The sequence below is a fragment of the Amphibalanus amphitrite genome, unplaced genomic scaffold, assembly GCF_019059575.1.
Source record: "Amphibalanus amphitrite isolate SeventyFive unplaced genomic scaffold, NRLGWU_Aamphi_draft 000737F_arrow, whole genome shotgun sequence".
NCBI classification, from domain to species: domain Eukaryota; kingdom Metazoa; phylum Arthropoda; class Thecostraca; order Balanomorpha; family Balanidae; genus Amphibalanus; species Amphibalanus amphitrite.
In genome coordinates, this window is record NW_024882231.1 from 149,931 (window position 1) to 167,344 (window position 17,414).

Consider the following 17,414-nt stretch of genomic DNA (forward strand, 5'->3'; position numbering starts at 1 on the left):
GCTGGCCGCCGCGCAAAGAAGAGTTATTCATTTTCTCCCTTTCAGGCTCTGGCAGTGGCGAGAGCCCGCCTTGCTCTTGGTGTCGCAGCTGGTGACGACGGTCCGAGGAACGGGCGGCACCGGAACTCGAATCCGGGTCCTCCCGAATTCCGAGACCACTTCGTATCAACTGCGCTACGAAAGCCACAGCCCACAGGTGGCTGGTGATTGGGTAAAGTTCAATACGAATTGCGCAATCAATTTGCATTGTGCACTGCTAGCTTTGCACATGTGAGTGGCACAATGGTTTCTGTAATATGGGCTTGAGTTGGAACGGGGAACGGGGAACCCTCTATTGAGTAATGTTGAAGAAGTTATCTTGTCCATCCTGTCACTTTTCTCGTTGCTTCGTCATAGCCTTCTGCAACACAAAATCATGCGACTAATGTTATGTGTACATGTGTGTTGAACTGTGTTGAACTGAACGACTAATGTGCGTTGAACTGTTAGTGCGCTGTCATTTCCTCTGTTCCGCTCTCATCTTTTGCAGAGTCTCAGTAATTTGCATTACTCCGCGCCGTGCTGGTCACGGCCTGAGTTTTCGGTGACGTGCTGGGGGGGGGCATTTGCATCCCCCCCCCACATCTAACTCGGCTCCTGGGCCACGTAGCGACACGCGGTAAGCGGCAATCGAAAGAGCGTCAAAAATAATGACAGGAACACAGAGGTCATCAAAGGTCGAATTAAGTCCATTTCAACAGTTTTGGAAACTGCCAACGGCTAACTTGGGAACCAATAGAGCTACAGAGCCGCAAAAAAGCGCATTCGATAGCCCTTTTACGGATCTTTTTGAATATTGTTCTCCGATTTGACCTGAGGTCAACGGTTAAGTCTTCAGAGGGCAGAACTCTATACAAAATGGCCGTTTTCACGCCGAAACATGTTTTTCAGTAAAAACCTTTGACTCAAGAGAGCCACTATATTAGGATCGTATTCCTCTCGTCAAGACGCGTCGAATAAATTATGCGTTGACCTTGAAGGACATTTGGAAAACTTGACCTCAGGTCAAGAGCATGACCTGACCGGAAAGGGTCATATTGCATCAGTCGATCCGTATCGTCGAGCTGAACACATCTGACGTGTTTTCACCGCTCTAGCACGTCTCTATCAAACGTTATCGAAAAAAACTGCTGGTGATCTTTCATGAACTGAGGTGACCTTAGCAGCACACAGAAGGGTCACAGGTGCATTTTTCCGATTCAGTGTGTCATGTTTATCTATGAACCGATGTTTGAGAGGGTTTAAAAACGGCATTCGTCTACTCGTAAAAGAGGCGCATTTCAATCTCTCCCATTGACATGATGGAGAGGTCGCAAAATTGACCTGACCTTAGGTAACAGATAATAAAATCCGAGATATACATTTTATGCATACTGTAACTCTTGTCAATCGCTGAAAGTTTGAAAGTAATCGTCCAGTCGGTGTAGCTACAGCGAGCCTTTGAACTTTTCTGAGGTTAGGTCACTTGACGTGGCCCGACTTTAAACGACCGGGGTCTAAATTTTCATCATGTGTGCAAAACTGTATAAACAGGTCTACCAAAAATGGCGGCGCTGCACGCCGCCGTTTTGGAGATATTTATGAAAAACTTGAAAGAGGGCGTCTCTTCTCTTCCCCCCAGCACGGTGCGGGTAAAACAAAAATGTGGGAAGATTATAGTTTGATTTTTTTAAGCCTGTCCTATCGTTTAAAGCGCTCTAATGAAAATCCCTCGTGAAAGCTCCATACCTTTAACGCTGTTTAGCTGAAAATGTCTGGAAAATGTCATTTTTATTTTTCTCTCGACCCCCTACTCATGGCAACAGCTAAACTCGTGCCTTACTTGTTTGTGCACATAAAGCGATCAGACAGGCTTCAAAATCGGACTATACCTACCCTCCATCGTGCGAGAGAGGGCCATTCGAAACGTTCCCGTCAAACTAATCGTAACTGCCTATTGATAAACTATCCAACATGCGCATCGCTAATATATTCAACAACAAATGGATCAGCAAAGCAGTTCATCAACAAAGACACAACTTACACTGCAGAATGGTGAAAGAAATGAAAGGCGAGGTGAAAGGCTGTAACATCCATCTCGGAAAATACATAGCAAAGTAGCGGGGATCAGTCTTAGAGGGGTCAAAACTGTAGTAAGTTTGATATTCTGGCATTTACACCGAACGGCAGGGCAGCGACTCCGCTCGAGCTCAGCAGGATCCCAGGATGCAGCGCTGGTCGGGCGCGTAGAAGCGCGTGCCGTGGAGACAGCGCTTCAGCGTGGGCACGCCGTCGACGCAGTGGTAGTAGTAGTGGCACCGGCTGGACGGGAACTTGCCCGTCGGTCGCGGGCAGAACTGCGCCTCTGTTGGAGGTCAGAACGGTCATGTCAGAAATGTGTTGACAAACAACGACACGGTTTGCGTTGAGTTTCGATGTAGAGTCTGAGAGGGGCAGCGGTGACGCATATAGGGGAAGGTGGGGTAAGACGGCCCAGCGGGGCAAGACGGACCACCAGCCCTCCCGGCTGAACCGCTGCTGGTATCTACTGCTTTATGCACTCACTACGTTTCTTTTCCTTCGTAACAATGGCCACCTTGAGCTCATGCTGCTAGGATGCATAGCTTTTGAGTTATTGAGAAAAATGTTGTTTTTCGTCAAACCGATCTAATATAAGAGGTCTACGGGTGATTCAATTACGGCACCTTTCTTGCATGATTAGTTTCTATTTTGCACTTTACTGTGAAGAACAAAGTTATAAACTTAGTTATAGTCACACTTTAGGAAAGGCAAGGTTTTGCAATGTTGGGCTATTTGACATATACGTCATGATAATGACAGAATTTAGATTTGGGGCAAGACGGACCACTGTGGTCCATCTTACCCTGTGGTGGTCCATTGTACCCTGCATATGGAAAGTTCTTTTCCAAAACATTGACACAAGTTTAAGTAAGCTAATTTTTCAGGAAGGAGTCTTTGTTGCATGTGAGCCATGCATGAAAGTGCTCAGTTAGCATGCATTCATGCCAAACGACAATCAACACACATGTTCCCAGCTTTTAGCTGCACTTCCATCACACATGAGTAAAGAATAAAGGGTCATTTTGTTATTTTACCATTCTGGTTACTTTTTCTTACAAGAGTACAGAGCAGAAGTGTAACACACATGAACGGATAGCAGGCACTGCTGGGTGGTCCGTCTTACCCCACGTTTTTTCTTGTCTGAGTTTTTGACATGTCCCTCTTTAAGAGCATCCACCACCTAGATGTCTTTAATTTGAAATTTAGTCTTTACACATATCAACAGAGGAAGGATTGAGCATTCCGAAGACTATAAATAATATGAATTACGAGAGCAGTGTAGCAAGATATGCGGCCTCAAACCTTAGCTGGTCCGTCTTACCCCACCTTCCCCTACCAGTTCATCTAAAAAAACATTTAATATCATTTTATACCCAAGGTTATCGAATATGCCAAATATCGGCAGCTTTTGTCCTGAAGATACAAAAAAAAAACTTGCGAGACTTGTCCTTCTAATCCTATTAGACCAAGTAGCGCCCACTCACCCAGGAATCCGTCGTCGTCCTCGATCCGGCCCTGGTCCGGGTTGCGGTACAGGCGAGAGTTCGCCGGCGCCGACGACTGCACCGGTTCGGCCGAGCGCTTGGGGTGCTGCGACTTGGAACCACTGTGCTTCGACTTGGAGTCGTGGTGCTTCGACTTGGAGTCGTGGTGCTTCGATTTCGAGCCGCTGTGCTTCGACTTCGAGCCGCTGTGCTTCGACTTCGACCCACTATGCTTGGACTTGGACCCACTATGCTTGGACTTGGACCCGCTCTTCTTGGATTTGGATCCGCTGTGCTTGGATTTGGATCCACTGTGCTTGGACTTGGATCCACTGTGCTTCGACTTGGATCCGCTCTCGTCGCTGTCACTGTCGCTGCTGTCGGATCCACTGCCGGACTCTTCGCTGCTCTCTGAATCGGGCTTAGGGGGCTTGGTCGGCTTGGGGGTGGGTTTTGTGGTGGGCTTGGGGGTCGTGGGTTTCGGAGTGGTGGGCTTCGGAGTGGTGGGGCTTGGGGCGGTGGGTCTGCAAGCTGGCACATTTTCAGCGAAGTCGCACACCTCGGTTGCGGGGTTGAAGACCAGGCCGGCAGGGCAGGAGTCGGGGAAGGCCTTGCCGTCCTTGCACTGATAGAACTTGTTACAGTCAGTGGAGTCCGGAACCCTGCAAGAAACAAAGATAATGTCTCAGCCCCTAGGCACAATTAAAACGGGTGACAATACTGTCTTATGAAAAAGTGTTTCATGCAGGAAATAATGCAGACAGACAATTACCTTGAACTAGGTACAATCTTCGTGAGGTACGTATACTCGTATTGTTTACGGTAAAAGGCCTCGAGAAATGTTGGCCAAATACCTACGGCCGCTATCCTTCCTTTGGTCCTCAACCTAGCAAATAAAAAATCCTTATCTACTGTCTCGTCCTTCCTAATTGTAACTAATCACTTATCTCACCTGCAGGCGCACGTGTCGTTCGGGCAGATGACATCAGGGTTCGGCGTGGGCTTCGGCGTGGGACTGGACGTCGGCTTCGGAGAAGGCGTGGGTTTTCCACCGCAGCCGGCATCCTCAGGCCAGTCGCAGACCAACAGTGTGGGATTGAACTCCAGGTTGGCGGGACAGTCCTTCAGATAGGCGTGTCCGTTGGAGCAGTGGTAGAAGGTGTGGCAGTCGGCGGGGTTGGGGAAGAGTCCGTTGTCGGTCGGACAGTCGGAGTCAGACGGAGATGGCTGTGTCGGCGCGGGAGCCGGTGGCTTCGTGGTGGGTCTCCGAGTCGTCGGTCGCGGGGTGGTGGGCTTGCAGCCCGGCACGTTTTCAGCCAAGTCGCACACCTCGGTGGCGGGGTTGAAGACCAGGCCGGCAGGGCAGGAGTCGGGGTAGGCCTTGCCGTCCTTGCACTGGTAGTACTTGTTGCAGTCGGAGGAGTCCGGAACCCTGGGGGCAGACACCTTACACTGCTTTAAACTTGTAGCATTGTGGAGCAGGATGATTGCGGTTCATGAAATTCAGATCTTACCTCATTCGCAAATTGTGCCTTGAGTAAGCGGACACGGGCTTTTTATCTCCTTTTTTTGCACATTTTGGGTATTCGGTGGGCAAGACTTGAGAAATGCTAATTCAATATGAACAATGTATAAACGCAACAAGTTTCCACTTCTTACCAGACTGGTGAGCAAGACCCAGCGACTTTCAGTCTCCATCCATGAGCCAGCCCCCCGGTGTTCTTGCTCATCTTTAACTTTAAGAGCTGCTCTTGGTCGGGGAATGCTGATGCGGGACCTGCACACCGCACAAGTGCTGACAATTGTCTTTCATGATATGAAATATGAAGTTCGCTTCTAAATTAACAGTAGGTATTTAGAAGGGTATCTTACCGGGCCAAAATGCCCCCCCCCCCCCATCAGGGCGCGGGTTAAGGGAATCCTTTCGATACTAATGATGATAAAAAGCATTCATTATTCACGTATAATGCGTGGTTCACACCGGATCCGTAATGACGCCGTAACCGTTACGGACGTAATGAGCTAGAGATTTCTCAAGATTCCCCAAGTATTGTGACTTTTGTAGACGAAGTTGAAATGTGGCAACCAGTCGCCGTAAACTGGCAGCGTCCACCGTACTCGTTACGGAACGTAACAGAAGTTGGGAAAATTGAACTTCTCGGCCCGACCGGCCGCCGTAATGACTTTTATCGACATGTATCTCCAAAACGGTTTGACTGTTTGATGAGCGGTCTTCTTTGGGGAGGGGCTGTATCCTTTCTATCCTGAACTGTGCTATTGATATCACTCATGAGTGCCTGTTACAGCACGTGTCACGTGCGACGAGAGAGGTTCCAAAAGAGCTCGTCATACCATAACTCGGGAACGGCTAAATGGAAGCGGTTCAATATTTGTTTGTTGTTCTGGCTGGGTGCACACTACACATCCCGTGACCTTAGGACGATTTCGAATTGCCTCAGCGCGTGCGCACGTGCACACCCCTTTTTCACATCTCGAGATTGGCTGTGCCACAGACTTCTCTATATATGGACTGTGCGCTGATCCGAGGAAATCAGCATTGGAGGCCCAAAAATAAGTGCACTTTTATCCATCTTTTTACAATGAAAAGGGTGTCAGAATATTTACAAATTTGGATATAGGACAGCCCATACTTTTATCTACCTGTCGGATTACATTTTTTTTTTGTTGAATTCAAAATAAATAAGAAATAAATGTATATAAATGAGAACATGTTTTCTCGTTCAGTTAGCCATTTGTTCACGCTGGAGGTATATACTTCACAAATGCAGCCGTTCTTTCAATGCAGCGCGCATTTTCTTGCTTTTGAATGTTGGTTGCATTGTTGGTTGTCGTTGCTAATTTGTCGGAACTAGTCATTTACGTTGGTTTTGAAAAGGGTTTTGAGAAATAACGATACATTATATAGGGCCACAAGAAGCAGTAAAAATAAGTAAGAAATAGCTCGAAAAAAAATGGTCAAAAAAGGAAAGAATATTATCGATCACTACCTCATCACGACCGGATCAGAAAACGTGTGGTGCGAAGATGTCATTCCGGGTTTCAAGCCAGAGTCAGGGCAAGAAAAATGTGAAACGAAACATAATTTCTAGCAAAAAGGCAACTTTTTAGCCTCCCGTATAACTAAAAGGAAAAAATGTTCACAGACGAAACCATCAATCGAGATAAGAGATAACGCTGAGGACAATCAGATTTGCAAGTTTACTTTTGCAAACACTGACTCCTGTGAGACTCACACAGCAAGAAGAAAAACAGGACGCTATCGACGGCGCCAGTCTCAGCATACTTCCTATAATGCCTAGTGCCTTATTTTATTCTGGAGAAAAATAAAGACTCACTGAAAGGAGCTACAAAGACTTAACTTGACAGCAGTTAATGTGAAAAGAACAACTCGCCATCGCAGTTCGAAGCTACGCCGCGCTAAATAATGCCATACCCATGGCAGTGATACGCCACGACATCCAAAAGAAGTAAGCTTATTCAATCAAACAATGAAGTTTATCCAGTGTGTCGTATGGGGTTGTAGTTCATTATGGTCTGGATCAAATCATCTCGGAAGAATGCTCGATGAAATGATGGAATTCGTACCCTTCGCATCAATGTTAAACGATGAAGGTTGCCGCTCTTAAATGTTACCGCAAAACTTGCATCGGGATCGGGAAGCTCAAGAATACGCCAGTCTGCGAAGAACGGACGGAAAAATAGCGGTGGAGCAGAAACAAGATGCATAGGACTGATTGGAGTATAAGTAGCTGGGACAAACATCTGTGCCGGTGGTGGCCTGTTATTACAGGAACTTCTACTTTGGATATCTCAGGAAACTGGCAGGTCACCATTTCTAGGCCAGCTGTGGACATTATTAATGGAAAAGCCAAGAAATGTGCCAAGGGCGAAGAGCATACTGTAACTAACGAGCTACAGAATATGACGGAGGCGCCGTGGGCACTAATCGTTTGGCCGAACGGGGAAGAGCACTCGATCCGCGCCCCGGCAGGTTACCTGTGCTCCAGCTTCCGAGCTGAGATGGTCGCCCTCCGAGCTGCTCTCTCCTAGCTGCTGGAGAACCCGCCGCACGCAGAAGACACCATCGTAGCCTGCACCGACTCGCAGTCCGCCCTCGTCGCCATCCGAGGTGGCTGGGCCGCTCAGCACTCCTCGCTCGGAGTGGACATCTGGAGAGCCCTCTGGGGACTGACAGCTGGAGGCCTGTTGGTCTACCTACAGTGGATGCCCTCACAATGCAAGTTGGAAGGCAACGAGAGGGCCGACACCATCGCCAAGAAGGCAAACATACTCGACTAAAAACAAATCCTTATAGACGTCCAGAAGGCCCACTGGGCCGCCGCCAGAGTGGCGAGGGCTCGCACCGTCGGGGCCTCAAGTTCCACCAGCTGACGGGGATCGACTCCCGCCTACCGTTGCCGGCGGCGACCGGCCAGCGGCGGTGGACATCCACCAGCTCCGCGCCGGCCACTGGACAAGCTCCTCCCAATGGCGCCACAGAGTCGGGTTGGCGCCCTCCTGGCTGTCGGGGTGCAACCAGTGCGACGACCGACAATGCAGAGCCGCACTCTACCCGTCTGCTGAGAGGAGGCGGACAGCCCAAGCATGTCCTCCTGCGGTGCCCGGCTCTGATGGGCACCCGACATCGCCTGATGGCGACCATCAACCCCAACATGGAGGAGGTGCGGAGCGGCAGCATCGTGGTGGCCCTGGGGGCCGCCCACAGGTCCTTCAGAGCTGCTTGGCTACGTCTCCATGGGACGAAGGGACACAATAAAAGCAACAATAGCTACAGCATGACAACGTGATGGGAACGACCGTCACAAGAGCTATCGCCTTATCATTCAGCAGCGAGTGGAAAACGAGCAGACGGAGGGATACGTTGCAATTGGTGATGCGCATGTGCGAATGTGTGAAAGTGTGACTATGTGTAGATGCGTGGTGCGAAAAAGTGGGTAGCAGAGAAGAACAGTGAAGACACCGTTGCAGCAGACACACATTTTCCCGTAAAGTCCCCCATCGGCATTACCGCCAACCTTTACCACCAGCGCGGTCGGTGCACTGTCGCGCGAGTTTGTAGCCAGCCATGTCAGAGATGTGAACAATCCAGCACACGGGGGAAGAAGAAAGGGATGATAGCCACCCTTTCTCGCCGGATCCCGCGGTGAAAATGGACTAACGCCATTTTCAAGCCCACTGGTGCAATGTGAGATGAACTTGACATGAGGACATCAATGGGTGTCGATGAACGTGAAATGATGTTCCAATACAGATTCATATCGACCAGAAGCCTTTCTTATTCTGAGCTACGAGCAATAGGTAGTACAAAAAGAAAATGTATTACATAAAATTCAGCCTGTCGACAGGAAACAATAAAAGGGTATTGTGTTACAACATATGGGTTCATATTACGGCTTCAGAAATTTGGGCCTCCAATGCTGATTTCCCAAATCAGCGCACAGTCCATATATAGAGAAGTCTGTGGCTGTGCCAATCGCGCCCATATTTGGTATGCTGAATGACATCATGTTTATATGCAAATTGCACAGGTTGACAAAAGCATTGATCTGCACGTGCGCACGTGCGTGCCCCTTTTTCATATCTGGGGATCGGCTGGGCCGATCGCGTTCATATTTGGTGTGCTGAATGACACCATGTACATATGAAGATTGAACAGATTGGCAAAGGCATTGGTCTGCACGTGCGCGCGTGCGTACCCCTTTTTGGCATCTTGGGATCGGCTGGGCCGATAGCGCTCATATTAAGTATGCTAAATGACACCAAGTTTATTTGCAGCTTGCACAGGTCAGCAAAAGCATTGATCTGCACGTGCGCACGTGCGCACCCCTTTTTCATATCTGGGGATCGGCTGGGCCGAAAGTGCTTATATCAAGTATGTTGAATGATAACATGCTTATATGTAGAATTCACAAATCGGCGAAGGTATTGATCGGCACGTGCGCACGTGCGCACCCCTTTTTCATATCTCGGGATCGGCTGGGCCGATAGCGCTCACATTTGGACTTTGGTATGCTGAATGACACCACGCATATAAAGTATGCAGATTGCAAAGGTCAGCGAGAGTATTGGTCGGCACATGCGCACGTGCCCACCCCTTCTCACATGTTGCGATTGATTGGGCTGGTCTGGGTAGCGGGTAGCGGTCTGCTCGTGTGCAAGTGCGGACCTTTCTACTTAAAAAAAATCGTATCAATTCGCCGACTGATTTTTAGGCATTATTTCATGTAGGTATGCCTTCAGTATGTCACAACCTACTTTGTATCTCTTGAGTGACGTGCATAAAATTCATGTTCCGTAATTACATTTCACTCGTTTATTTAAAGATAACATTTCCTTCGTAGGCCTAGCCTAGCCCTAATCATGTAGGTATGTTACAGGTCAAGTTCAAAGTCCACAAAATAAATTCCAATACATAGATTCTCGTGCCACGTCTTTTATGCAGTTCTGAGTCAACTTCGCTGCCCATATTGCCCCTGCTAGACTTGATGCTTGGACGGACACTGACACAAGGCCTCTTCGCAAGCCAATTGAGCAAACTGTACGATGCGTACGTTGATCGTGCCCATGGATAGCAGCGAAAGCGATTCACGAGTGTAGAAAATGAACTTCAGCGTTGACCAGCATAGGCATGTTTTCTTGTTTATGCCAAAACAGGATAAAAGATTCTCTGTGGAGTATCATGCCCACAATTGTAGTTAATTAACAATGATATTTCTCCATACAATTATAAACCGCTATGCAAAAGTGATAGGAATAAATTTAAAAAGAAGAGAGCAAAACCAATTGAAATTCTGACGCACCGATATTAAGAAACAGCTCTTAGCTTTAGCCCATTTTTCGATTGTTTATAAGCAAAATAGTTTTGGCGCACTTGATTCGAAGGACGGCGCTCAACATGGCAATTCCCGGTGCACACCGAATCCGTAACGAATACGGCGTTACGTCGCCAAAAAATCGAACTACGCATGCGCGTTGCATTGTGCCCTCCACTTTCAAGATATTATTTAATCGCCGACGTATTCATTACGGCACGTAACGGTCGTTACGGATCCGGTGTGAACCACGCATAAGTCTCCAAACAACTCTTCACAATGGCTATCTACATAGCGTCCACAATAGTCACCTTCCGACAGTGCTCCCGAAGTTTCCCAGGAAAAAAGTGATGAAAGAAAGGGGAAAATTGAAAAATTGTTTCTATATAGTTGCCAAAAGTTTGCCGAGAGGGAAGCAGGAAGTTGAAAAGAAATAAAGAGACCAAAGTGTGTCAGCCACATTTCACGAAACGACAGATGTAGATGGAGTAGATTCTGAAAAGAGTGTCCAGAAAGTTGAGTTCAAACTTCTGGAACCTCACGACAGAAGAGTGTCGCCAAAAGCAGTGACGATGATAAGCCTCCCAAGCGAATAAATACAGCTGCTGATGGTAGAAGGCACATTTCACTGACCTATCTGCCGCATCCGTGTATGTAAGTACGCAGCAAGTAGTCGGTGCAGTTTCGTTGTCAAAAGGCTAGGGGATGGATGTTGTAGGATTTGTGTCGGTGGATGTGGTTTACAGTATGTCAATGGGTGAGCTAAAAAAGCTAAACATAGCACATGGATCAGTTTATGTTCCTGTGTAAATAATGTAAATTACTCATAAGACATCATGTAACAAGTGGCGATGAACTAACGTAGTGTTGGCGGTATCTGGTCAAGTTCGGCGGAAGGTCGTGAGGGAGGCCGTGAGGGAGGCTGGGGCTCAGTGAGTTAGAGCTCACAGCACCCGGCCGTCTCAGGCGCATCGCAGGAGTTGGTGCCCGTGTTGAAGTGTTTGTCGGACGGGCAGTAGCGGATGGTGGCCTGGCCGCCGGTGCACACGAAATAGGTGCCGCAGTTGAGTGGGTTCCCGTATTGGCCGTCACTCTTGGTGCAAGGGAACGTGCAGGTCGGAGCCTCAGTGGGTGTGGGCTTTTGCGTGGTGGTGACGGGTGCCGGGACGGTAGTGGTGGTGGAGGGAGGCGCCGGGGTGACCGGGTCGCAGTCCACATTCTCGGGAAGGTCGCAGACTTCGGTGTCTTTGTTAAAGTGCAGGCCCGGCGAGCAGCACTCTTTGTAGGCATCGCCCCTCTGGCATTGATAGAAGCAGGCGCAGTCCTTGGGATCCGGCACCCTACGCAAACACGGCTGGTAAGCGACTCTAGAACATGCTAACCCCATTCGTACGGTAACAACAGCTTCTAACTTGCTTGCAGTGGATATAGATACATTAAAATTTCCTCCCAATGGATTGCAATAAGAAACTTTTTCAGTATGGCGCGTATTTCTGCATCATCCTTAGCATTATAACATTAGGTACATAGTTAGAAGCGATATTCTGACATGGAATACATGTGCCGCACTTATTTGTAAATAATCACGGGAACATATTTGGCCAACGAGACTCCTAAATGCAGCTCTTTTCAATGATGTCTTGAACTCTAAGGAATGGCAAATAAACTTAACTGAGTTTGACCTTTCATTTGTTAGGTTATAGAGCTACGGGGTTAATTGCAATGTGAGTGACTTCTAAAGGTCAACGTCAATTCCTCTCAAATAAGTAATGGTTGCCTTATTAAGCACTTACGTAATAAATGATCCACACGAGGTGACGTCTTACCTGCAGACACAAGTCTCGTTCGGGCAAATGATGTCAGGGTTTGGCGTGGGCTTCGGCGTGGGACCTGAAGTCGGCTTCGGAGGAACCGTCGTCTTTCCACCACAGCCAGCATTATCGGGCCAGTCGCAGACCAGCAGGTTAGGGTTGAACTCGAGGTTGGCGGGACAATCCTTCAGGTAGGCGTGTCCGTTGGAGCAGTGGTAGAAGGTGTGGCAGTCGGCAGGATTGGGGAAGAGGCCATCGCTGGGACAATCAAAGTCCGGACCTGGCTTGGGCGTTGTGGGCTTTGCCGTCGTGGGCTTCAAGGTCGTCTTTCCACCACAGCCGGCATGTTCTGGCCAGTCGCAAACCAGCAGCGTAGGGTTAAACTCAAGGTTGGCGGGACAGCTCATCAGGTACGCATGTCCGTTGGAGCACTGGTAGAAGGAGCGGCAGTCGGTAGGATTGGGGAAGAGGCCATTGCTAGTCGGACAATCGAAACCGGAGGGAGTGGTAGATTTAGGCTTGGGCGAAGAAGTAGGCTGGACGGAACATCCAGCGTCCTTGGGCCAGTCACAGACCAGAAGTTTCGGATTGAACTCCAGATTAGCTGGGCAGTCCTTCAGGTAAGAGTAGCCGTTGGAACAGTGGTAGAAGGTATGACAGTCCAGGGGATTGGGGAACAGTCCGTTGCTGGTTGGGCAGTCGAAATCTGAAGGAGTAGGATTGGTAGGAGCAGGCTGTGGCGAAGTAGTCGGCTTTCCGTTACACCCGGAATTCTCGGGCCAGTCACAGACCAGCAGGGTAGGGTTGAACTCGAGGTTGGCGGGACAGTCCTTCAGGTAGGCGTGTCCGTTGGAGCAGTGATAGAAGGTATGGCAGTCGGTAGGATTGGGGAAGAGTCCATTGCTAGTCGGACAATCGAAACCGGAGGGAGTGGTAGATTTAGGCTTGGGCGAAGAAGTAGGCTGGACGGAACATCCAGCGTCCTTGGGCCAGTCACAGACCAGAAGTTTCGGATTGAACTCCAGATTAGCTGGGCAGTCCTTCAGGTAAGAGTAGCCGTTGGAACAGTGGTAGAAGGTATGACAGTCCAGGGGATTGGGGAACAGTCCGTTGCTGGTTGGGCAGTCGAAATCTGAAGGAGTAGGATTGGTAGGAGCAGGCGGCTGTGGCGAAGCAGTCGGCTTTCCGTTGCAGCCGGCATTCTCGGGCCAGTCGCAGACCAGCAGGGTAGGGTTGAACTCGAGGTTGGCGGGACAATCCTTCAGGTAGGCGTGTCCGTTGGAGCAGTGGTAGAAGGTGTGGCAGTCGGCAGGATTGGGGAAGAGTCCGTTGCTGGTCGGACAGTCGAAGTCGGGCTTGGGTGCGACGGTGGTAGTGGTGGTGGTGGTAGTGGTGGTGGTAGTGGTGGTGGTCGGCTTCGGGGTTGTCGGAGCCTTCGTAGTGACCGGCTTGGGCGTAGTGGATTTCACTTCTGAAAAGGGGAAGACAAGCATGATGACACAAGTGTGTCATGACATCGGAACAAAGCGGAAACAAAACCAAAAACGTTATCAGCTAGATGGATGCACCACTCTACTGGTTCCGGGAGTTCCTCAAGACGCCAAGGCTTTGGACGCCAAGGCGACATCTAAAAGTAGGAGTTCATTATTTAAGCATTTTGTGATTTCCGAAGCCAGATAAGGTTTCATAACTTTTCATCCAAATTGAACTTACCACACTTGTAGTTGGAAGCCAGATCGCAGTTATCAATGTTGGGGTTGAACACCAGACCTTGGGCACAGGAAGCCTTCCAGGCTTTGCCATCCTGGGGAAGAGAAGTGACTCTCTTACCATGGAATGCATGTCCATATGCATGTACGAGTATGTAGTTTCCAAACTCTTGTGTAGTACCTATGCCCTGGGGTGAAGTGCAAAAGTCTCAAGTGTTTCCAGATTTTGCATTGTTGAAATATTTGGACTATTGGAAAAGAGACTCAGGAAGTCCGCTGTTTTCCGTTCTACTGACCCATGCAACCCGATTGATGAATTTCCCCTCAAAGTGTTCACCCATGAACGAAAGCGCCGGATGCGCTCCCGCTGTGCGAGTGACTGCCTGCTGGACCACCGCACCAGCACGCACCATGGTTACCGGACCCGGGACAAGCGCATCAGCACACACCTTGCAGATGTAGTAGGTGGTGCAGTCGTCGGCGTTGGGCTCCAGACAGCACTCGCAGTCGCACTCCATGCCCGGCTCGGGGTCGGTGTCAGGCGGCGGCGGGTCGGTGGGCGCGCCCCCCGTGCAGCCGGCGTTCTCGGGCCAGTCGCACACCTGGAGACGCGGGCCGCACCAAACGGCCGGGGTCAGCGGGGACTTGGGCAGCTGCGGTACTGATGACCAGTGTGGAAGATTGACTGACTCTTACTGACCATGAGAGATGTTCCACCTGGAGCTATTTGATGTGACATGTAATAAAATCCATGCCGTGCGTTGGAAAGATAAATCTCTTAGTCCCTTCAAAGGATAAAAGGCTCCTTGACAGAAGCATAAATCGAATATCCGAAACAGCCAGCAAGATGCCGATTTTTCGATAGACCATAATCCGAATCTGTGACAAATTATTAAGTGACTCACCATCAGCTTGGCGTTGAAGTGGAGGTTGGCGGGGCACTCTTTGACGTAGGGGTGGTCATGGTCGCAGTGCAGGAACAGGTGGCAGTCGGTGGGGTGTGAGAACAGCCCCTGGGACCGCGGGCAGCTGAGACCGGCCTCCGGACGCTCCGGCGCCGCCAGCAGGCCTGCAACAATACGATACGCACACGCAGTCAACGGACTGGATCAAGACTAATAGCCAATGACATCGGTCAAGCAGCTATCATATATAGATGTAATTCAGATGTTATCCAGATCTGTCCAGGAATAAGAAAACAACATCACATACCGAATTTTCACGATGACATTGTGTCCAAATCATAACGAGACGGTAGCGATTGCAATATTGCAGCTTCACCCTAGGCTAGCCTACAGTAGGAAGAATTTAAACGAGGCTGCATTTCGCAAACGATTCAATGGGTGTTCAGTCTAAAGTGCGGCGCCCATCGAGTGCTCATGTACGTGGCGACAGGCCGGACGTCGCAGAGTAGCGGTATCGGCATCTTAATCCGAGCTGACACCTACCCACGCAATCGGACTGACTCTTGACCCCGACGCCCCGACGCGACGGGCCGACGCCCAGCGCGCAGCGGCCGAGCGTGTGAGCCCGGAGACGGGCCGCTATCAGCAGATCGCACACTATCCAGAACACGAAACGGTAGCGACCGCAGGACAATCGATAGCAGGCTGGCCTTGGTACGCATTTGTCAACGTTCGTTGGGAGGGTCTGGCGCGGAAGCCAAATGTCGTCTCCGTAACACTTGACAATGCCCAATCGGTACTTAACAGGGCCAATGAATGACACAATGCCGTTCAATTTTGGACTGGTATGCATAATGCATAAGCTTATAAGCATCTATCATGCAAGTCCGCCTTGCATCACGAACCAGACAGCCCAAGTTATGGCAATTCTTATCGAGTGTGATCCGGGCAATCCCATGGAAATATCCGAGATATTATCCGCCTCTACTGCAAAATATGACAAGTTTGTTTAGCGAAACATCCTCTTTATTTCAATTTTTAGTTTGCTATTTTCATTGGTCTTAATTATTTTGTGAAACTCTGCTTCTAAACGCTCTACCTGAAATGCCATTCGTGATAATTTGACTTCATCCAAACAAAAGTTTTCCATTCCACGCGCCTGGGAATGTTGAGCATGATGATGCCCAAGTTGTTTTTTTTGCGACCATTTGTTTACGAGCCTATTTTCACAAAAAACAAACCCCTACTTTGGGGTACTTGACCTGACCTCAGCGATCATCGGTTGACCTGAGACCTTACACTCGGGTACCAGTCACCTCGTCTCGTACTACGGCGTAGACGCTCGTTTTTCGGAGAGAAGCGCGGGCGATTAGGGGGCGAACTCACCAATCCCTAGGCAGGGTCGCATGTGGAAAACCGATAGGTTCGGCGAGAGGTAAAGCTGATTCGATAACGGTAATGGGAATGATCACGAAAACCGGACTGGGTTCTTGAAGAATCAATGACATGTAGGATGTCTTCTAACCATGCAGTTTTCACTCAAGGCCTTGCTAGTTGCCGACCAATTTGTCAACTAACTAGTTAGATCTTGCATTGCAAACTGTGCTATGCGTCGCAGCTTATCAGTGGACAGTGGAGCCGTGTGATAATTTATAAAAGTAAATTAGCATTTGACGGCTGGGGCTGAAAGGAGACTTATTTCAACTCCTTTGAAAGTTTTATTTGTGTGTGCAGAAAAGAAGATATGCTGCACAATGTGCATTAAGCATAGGTATCTCAAATGGGAGACTCGACTCATCAGCTTCTGAAAAACCATCGGGATCCGCCTGGACGCCACGAATAAAATGCCACCTTCAGGTGGCAGCATTTGGACTTACCGGTGGCCAGGCAGGCGAGAGTGACGAGGCGGGTCCACATGGCGAGGGCCTTCAATCGGCACAGTGTCGCCTACCTGCCGCTCCCACCGATTTATAGGGCGGCCATCAGCGGCAGATTACGAGTGCGAGTCAGTGCCGGCCGATAGCGAATCAGTGCAATAAGGCGACGACATGATTTGGAGAACGATCCGGTGAAATCTAGACGAAGCATGGTATTATGTTTATGGTAGCTGTAATTGTTTCTGATTGTGAAAGGCGCAAAAGATAGGAGCTCTCATTTAAGACATTTTCATTTCCATTTATGACATCTTATCGTCTTTGGCTTCAGCAACAGCAGGGCTTTAACCCGGCCGGGCCCGGGGGTAATCCCAACCACCGCAGCCCGGGGCCTGTCTAACTCCGTAAACAAGGGAGCTACGGAAACAAAAGCGATACCAAACGAAAGGTCCTTACGAGACAATTCTAAAGCACCTAAAATTTTTGACCTCAGGTCAATTTTCAAGGTCAGAGATCAAGGTCAAAGGCAAAAACCGGCACATGTGTACTGTGTAGTGATCTCAAAGTAAGCTTTCTATAGGACGGCAGGCTGCATCAAACCGGCAAAATTGGGTGTCAAACGAAAGAAGAGAATCTGAGGATTCCGAAAATGTGCTCAAAATCAAAGATCAAGGTCA

At 49.2% G+C, this 17,414-nt stretch overlaps 1 protein-coding gene across 1 annotated transcript; it reads right to left on the bottom strand.

The window, feature by feature from the left end:
* Positions 1–1,991: 1,991 nt before the first annotated feature.
* On the bottom strand, positions 1,992–16,832 carry LOC122365392 (flocculation protein FLO11-like). The gene is made up of 8 exons (XM_043336562.1): positions 16,741–16,832; positions 14,864–15,027; positions 14,408–14,560; positions 13,963–14,053; positions 12,265–13,720; positions 4,537–5,016; positions 3,585–4,246; positions 1,992–2,383 (listed from the first exon to the last, which is right to left on the bottom strand). Exons 1-8 carry the CDS (start codon positions 16,778–16,780, stop codon positions 2,229–2,231), a joined length of 3,201 nt encoding a protein of 1,066 aa, XP_043192497.1. The 5' UTR covers positions 16,781–16,832; the 3' UTR covers positions 1,992–2,228.
* Positions 16,833–17,414: the final 582 nt, after the last annotated feature.